The sequence below is a fragment of the Hyalella azteca genome, unplaced genomic scaffold (genome assembly GCF_000764305.2).
Source record: "Hyalella azteca isolate HAZT.00-mixed unplaced genomic scaffold, Hazt_2.0.2 contig1591, whole genome shotgun sequence".
NCBI lineage: Eukaryota > Metazoa > Arthropoda > Malacostraca > Amphipoda > Hyalellidae > Hyalella > Hyalella azteca.
Window position 1 is genome coordinate 143,126 of NW_025931895.1, and position 7,044 is coordinate 150,169.

Consider the following 7,044-nt stretch of genomic DNA (forward strand, 5'->3'; position numbering starts at 1 on the left):
TATGATTCATACAATCGTTATTAATTAAATACTAGCACTAATTAATTAAATACTAGCACTAATACATCGCTACCAACCATTGCACCGCAGTACGGCTTCTACATCTTGGGCACGCAGTCGCCGACACTCCCCACCGGCCAACAGATCTGCTTCACCATGACGAGAGTGCCTCTGTGCTACTGCTGCGCGCCGGGCGGCCTCATCTGACAGCCCACCATACCTTCTCAGCCACTATCATATGTTGGAATTCTTGGGCTGTCAGATATTAAAGAAGTGGTACCTAGAAAATTGTCTTGATTTCTTTAGTGTAATTTCAGATAACTTCAGCGACAAGTAAACGAAACTCGCTACAGGATCGTGTTATTCCTCATGGAGAAAATTCTGACAAGTTTTGGTGTTTATTAACGTTAAAACTTGTTTATGCTGATATGATTGCGAAATGCAATACTGATAGGAAGATAACTGAAAGATTTCGCACTGTGAGTATTTGGCCGAGGCATCGACAAGGGCCATTTATTGGACACTAAGTTAGTCAATTCTAAGTATTTAAAAAGGTAATTTTTACAGTAGGTTTCTATGGCCCATCATGTCGACTTGAGGATGTAGGAGCACATGATCCTGCCTACACAGCAATAAAACAGGGCAGGGTGGCCCAGTGGTTAAAGTTCAGAGTACCAGGATTGCCGCAGAGAGTCGCGGGTTCGATACCAGCTCTGTGCGCCAGTTTCTGGTCAGAATCGGCAAGGAGGCCGGGCGGTTAAGCACAGCAGAATTGTAGCAGTGAGTTGCGAGTTCGAGACTCGCAAAATGCTGTGAATGTTCTGCGATGTTAAGAATCGGCGACAGGCCTTCGGCCTAATAAACACTGAAACCGCTATTATTATTATTAAAACCTACCACTGAGAACCACAGACATAGCAGGTCCGTACAGTGGCACTCAAGTGTTGAATGCTACTTAGCCACATTGCTAACATGCCAGCCAATTCAACATGCCACAACAAACATGATACTTCTCCCAAAATTTTTACCAAGTTTGACACGTTTTACTAAATTAAAACTTTATTCCACCATTACCTGTGGAAATGGTTAGAATTCCCCAGTTTATGAACCTCTGCCTCTCGGCCTTCAGCATGATAAGTGTGCGATGTACATACCAAATTCTATTTATAGTGGCTTAATACGTGGGCCTATTTATTCGTTGTTATAATGGCTTAATATGTGGGCCTATTTATTCGTTGAGCACTGCGTAAAAGTGTAATTTCTTATATAGTGATGGATAAATTGGGTTATAAATACAGTAATGAATGAATTCTTCGAAGGACAAAAAACCAGAGAAGGTAAACATCGTTTTTCCAGCTGCATATTGGATATTAAATCACTGCACGCTATAAATTCAGATAGAAAGCTGAAAACACGTGCAGACTATATCGTAAGCTCAGGTTACCCGAACGCCAACACCCATTTAAGAAAAATCCACGTTCAACTGAATATCGTGCCAACGCACCAATGGACGGCGCAGGCATAAGCTGAGCCATGAAAACTTGGATGTGACGAGACAGGAACACAAGCGCTGGGAAACATCAGTTGCACTACGCGCTACTCCACCTAGTAAATAAGTTCAGTTTCGGGAGCCTTCCAACTCGTCGTACCGCCTTAGTCTGTCGTCGTGGTTCTTAGTGAAGTTAATCGAGAAGAACAGCATGCATCATATCTCCTACTATACAGTTACTATGACCTCGATCGCATTGTTCAGCACAGCTGATCTGCTAGAGCAGAGCCTCTCGTTTTCGAGCTGCGTTGGTGGGCAATGACTAAAAAGACTTGAATTTCAGAGAACAAGCATTGAATTGTTTTGATGAAATTTAGAAGCCAAATAGAAATCGTGATCAGAAATACAAACTTCACACGCCTGTATTAAAATTGGACTCTCCCCATTACATGGAGTCGCAACTCTGCCATGTTCCGAATTGTATGCACGAGTTTCGCTGGTTTCTCGGGACTAAAAATTCAAGTCACTACGGACGAGAATAATTGAAATATTACTCCAGGTTATACGAAGACGAGAAGCCATTACTGTCGGTAGTGTAGTAGTAGTAAAAGATTTACTAGCGCTTCAGATAGCTATCTATTTCGCGCCGGAGGTGAGGTCTTCAGCTACGTCAAAGATGTTTGGTCTCTTCCGTCTTCAAGGCTTATAGCCTGATCCATTTTAGGCGCAGGGGCTGGGCGGTATATTCCCTGCTCATGGAGCGAGGGTCCGCTCCGACTTCATATATCAACTCCAGCGTAAGTTTAGTGAGGCTTGGTCTAGGTGATGGCATGGTGCGATTATAGTCTCGCTAAAGGCGGTGGTGCAAGTGCATATGACCGACCGGCGGTCGGTTACTGTCGGTTCTGGTCGGGGCTCGCATCGTAGACACCTCGAGCCTAAGAGCACGGAGACCTGCTTCACTGTCCATCACGGCCACAATTTGTGCGGGGACTGTAGCTAATCTCACTCCTCTGTTCTAATTTGCCACAGCCTAGCTGCTTGTGCCATATATTGGCCGTGGATACCTGGCCGCGGCCTGGCCGTCGATAGCATACTTGGCCATGGCCTAGCCGACGACTGCCTAACTAGGCCGCGGCCTGGCCGTCGATAGCCTACTTGGCCATGGCCTGGCCGACGACTGCCTAACTAGGCCGCGGCCTGGCCGTCGATAGCCTACTTGGCCATGGCCTGGCCGACGACTGCCTAACTAGGCCGCGGCCTGGCCGTCGATAGCCTACTTGGCCATGGCCTGGCCTACAACAGAAATTTCAAGGCTCGTTATGGTCTCACGAGGGAAAACAGGCATAACTATCCAAGAAAGGATTTAATGGAAAGGCATAAAACATAAAATAATCTAATGGTAATATTTGCGCGAAACAATCGTCTGGTAATAGTAGCATAAAACAATCTTTTGCTAACATAACTCCTTATTTTAATACTGCTCATCGGGCGCGTACAATTCCTGGGGAGGCAGCAGGTCATTGCAGAAAGCCACGATGCGGTCCTCCGACGACCCTCCCTGCAACAGTTCATTATTCTTCATTACTCATACCAGCTTCTTTATCAGGCTGACTAATTGCAGCTTTCTTTGTAGCCAGAAATTCAGCATTAATTAATATCCCATGCAACCATTGTTTCGGTGAATGAAAATAAAAAAAAATATAACTCAGTACTCACTGCAGTGAGTGACAGAGAGCGCATTTTCTCGTCGACGAAAACGTGAAGTCACGGACGGACAGACAGACAGACGGACATGGTGTGCACAATAGTGCATTTTTTCCATAAATGAGAAAATGCGCTAAAAAGGAACACAAGTTAGGATTCCCCTGAATAAAAGCAAAATGATTTTATTCCAAAAGAAGAGTTAGAAGAGTCGTGACAGACCATAACGTGCATGGTGTCCAGCATACAGAGCAGCTCCTTCATGCCCACGCGGAAGCTGCCCACGGGGATGCGACTGCACACCTCATCCACCTGGCAATAGTTAGCAGCTCATTAGTATTAGTACAGGTGGGTTACGTCACAGGTTAGCTAAGCCACAGGATATTTGAGTCAAATCTTGATCACTTCACAGGTATTAGCCCCAACAAACACGGCTGGGCTAACTTAACCCCCACGGTCGCGTGCTGTTCCTACATCATGCGTCGGCATCACAATCTTGTTACCCTCAACTTTTCTAATGCGATTACCGATCTATGTAGAACAACGCGTCTCTAGCCAAGTGATGTAGCATACGGTCAGATAAGGTAAAGCGGTCAGATGTAATAATAAGCGGTCAGCGGTAATAATGTAGTGTACGGTCAGATTATTACGGTAAAGAAGGGAAATAATTCTTGCATTACTTTTGAGGGTAGAGTTTCCTCCAATACCTCCAAAAAATGATCATTTCCAGCTGCGCTGTAAGCATCTCTAAAAGTCCATGTTTCTTAAGTCATTGCCAGAATTCGGAAGCGCTGGACCTTATCTTTAAAATGATGTATCATAAATAACCCAACCGATGTCAAAACTATTGTTATCTTTATGGTCAAACTATTGATCGTCAGAAGAATTTCATTGCAAAAGAAACATTGAAGCTTGTCTTACTGGTTGACTACAACACGTCATTGCTCGTTCGTCACCTCCTGCAGGGACATGGACTTGGACTGCTCCAAGACGAGTCTGATGTCATACACGTCCTCGATGCGCGGCACCTCCAGCTTCTTCGAGAACCTGGCGGGCAGCTGGCCGTCCAGCGCAGCATGATTCTGGCTCGTGCACATCACCAGCAGCTTGCGATCCTGTCATGTTCCACTTCTTAGTCGCAACAAACAACAACAACACACAACTTTACGAATATATAGCAATGTTTAAGACAATGGTACATGAATGGGAAAATTATAAATAATCATGAAGTTTATTTTTTTAAGTTTTAGCTTTTAGCATAAAAATGTCCTAAAAATTTATTTCCTAAACGCACTATTCAGCTTTGTAGTAATCTAACAATAGTGTTATGCGCCACCAAGGTATTGCAAAATACAGACCACATTGTGTTGGGATTTTAAGTTAACAATATTTTACCACATACCCAAGTTACAGGTAATAAAACACTACATGAAATAGTAGTTACATTACACAACGTAAAATAGAGAATAGTTTTGTGGGCACAGTACTCCAGTTCACCTCGGGAGGCGTGTACTTGAGCAAGTCTCTGACGGCGCTCAGCATGACGGAGGAGCTTCCTATCATCTCATCCACATCGTCCAGGATTATGCAACTCAACCGTGACCTGCTTGAGTCCTCGAATATCTGAAACAAAACGTTCAACTTCTTGAACAAAATCTTTACAATTTTTTTGTTACACTATTTTGCAATAGAATTATGGTGCACTTGCAACCACTATCATTATCATGACCAAATTACCTCATCACCTTGTTGCTACGCACCTTCTTCATGAACAAGCACTTAGCAGTCTCAGAGAGTCCAATCATATCAAAGGGCGTGAGGAATTTGACGGCATTGAAGTTGCCCTGCTTGGCAAGGTGAGCAGCCAGGGCAGAGGTGCCCACCTTGGGCCCACCATGTATCAGCATGCACAGTAGCCTGCTTGTCTTTTGCGACCTATCACGGGAAATTTATTAGTTAAGTATGCTCTATTTATATTCTTGACTGCAACAACCTGGAAGCAAGAAATATTAAAATGTTATATATTTTAAGAAACAAACAAAAAAATTACGAATAGAATTTTGCTGAAAAAGCAGTGGTTTATGCATCTGAGAATACAAAGAACAGAGTCGTGGAAGTGTAATCATGAGAAAAAATTTTCAAGTCAATCATTTGGGAACATTCAATTGTTATTCACAACAATGTTGGAATTGTAATACAGGTATCATTTTAACAATGAAAGCAATTATCAAGTTATTAATACAGCAATGACCAGCTCACTTTGACTGCTCAACAAAAATGTGACCCCTCTGCAGCACACTCTTGATTTGGCTCCATTCAATAATGCCCCGTTCAATGACAGTGTCAAGGGCATCGTGTCTAAAGCTCGGACTTGGCACCACAAAGATCATAGCTGGTTCAGTGGCTGGATCTTGACCTGGTCTTTGAACTTCATCACTCTGCTTTATTCTTCCTGTTGAAATTCAAAACCTTGTTAAAACTGTCAATAAATATTTAAGAAGTGGATATGAAAAGTTTTCATTCAAATGCAAAGAAGATTAATGATCATTTTAGGCAATGTCTTCTTCTAAAGTGGGTTTTGAGCATGCAGGAAAAAATGTCATGTACTTTAAACTTGAATTTTTTTTTGCAGTATATAGGTAACAAAAATTCACTTCATGCTGCCCTTAAATAAACTATAAAATAATTGAACCAAATAGCCAAAAAAAGTTGATGCCATCTGCTCTGAATATTGAAGGAGATAAAAATTCATGTGTTTTAACTTCAGGAGAAGAGTAAACCCTTTTAACCCTTACATTTTTACTTTTTTTAATGTTTCTTATGTTAGAAATTAGGTATGTTTTTTATTTCAAATCATTTTTTTTATATTCCAAGCTGCATTCACTTGTGGGATTTCCTTACAATCTGAAAAAATAAAGTCTGCTAAGCCTTTGATGGGGTGACCATGTCTGGTTACTATAGGAATGACATAGCTAAACATTTTGTAACATGAAATAAGTTGACATGAATAAAAAAATAAAAACCTGAATTTTAATTCAAGATTCAACAATATTATGCGCTTACCAGTATTAATTGCTGAGACGTGGCTGTTGGACTGATAACTACAAGCAGAGTGGTGCATTGCTTCTGAAGGCTGAGCTTCATCATTCTCTAACAGTGGCCAGGGATCTCTTTTTCTGACTGGGATCGATGATTTGACATGACCAATGGGTTGATCTGACATCAAAGCATGCTCCCTTTTCAAATGCTTTTTCGTTTTTCCATGGTGAATGAAAGAATCCTTCTTTGGCCTTAGCAAACAATGACATAATTTGCAATAGCCATATTCAGAACCATCAGAAGCTTTAGTGATCCATGGGAAGTCCTTTTCCCAAGCCTTGTGATATTTTCTTCCACATTTTTTCTCACCTTTTTTCTTTGGTGAGCTATTTTTTTCCATTTATAACTATAAATAGGATCTGCAAGAGAAAATAGTATTAACATCACTGATGATGATACATAGAATAATTGAATTATAACAGATATTGAAGTAAATCTTATATACATTAAGAAGGCAGTAAAGTGTACTAAAGAAGGCCATTGTTATAATTAGCTAAAAGCTTTATGTAGTAGTATCGGATTTTAGATATATTAATCAGTGATAAGTTAATAGATATCAATGGAGACTTTTACATTGATTTTGGTGCAGTAGTGTAAACAAATTAGACCTAAATTAATACCATATAGGTATTCACAATGATAATTGTGAAATGGTGACAACTATTTTGATACCAATTTAAATATGCATAATAATTATAGTAAAATTGTTGCAACAAATTAAATTTGATTTAAGAGGTCAACTTATCAGTTAG

General features: G+C 41.0%; 1 protein-coding gene across 1 annotated transcript; it reads right to left on the reverse strand.

The window, feature by feature from the left end:
- Positions 1-2,871: 2,871 nt before the first annotated feature.
- LOC108681810 (vesicle-fusing ATPase 1) lies at positions 2,872-6,623 on the reverse strand. Its single transcript, XM_018170885.1, has 7 exons — positions 6,257-6,623; positions 5,453-5,645; positions 4,954-5,128; positions 4,691-4,816; positions 4,150-4,308; positions 3,416-3,505; positions 2,872-3,050 (listed from the first exon to the last, which is right to left on the reverse strand). Exons 1-7 carry the CDS (start codon positions 6,414-6,416, stop codon positions 2,964-2,966), a joined length of 990 nt encoding a protein of 329 aa, XP_018026374.1. The 5' UTR covers positions 6,417-6,623; the 3' UTR covers positions 2,872-2,963.
- Positions 6,624-7,044: the final 421 nt, after the last annotated feature.

Excerpts from the sequence above, each read along its gene's own strand:
- LOC108681810 (XM_018170885.1), bottom strand. The coding sequence starts at position 6,416 with ATGTCAGATCAACCCATTGGTCATGTCAAATCATCGATCCCAGTCAGA. Across the intron at positions 5,129-5,452 it reads ATTTTTGTTGAGCAGTCAAA|GTCGCAAAAGACAAGCAGGC; the intron begins GTGAGCTGGTCA and ends TTCCCGTGATAG. Across the intron at positions 4,817-4,953 it reads AGTGCTTGTTCATGAAGAAG|ATATTCGAGGACTCAAGCAG; the intron begins GTGCGTAGCAAC and ends GTTTTGTTTCAG.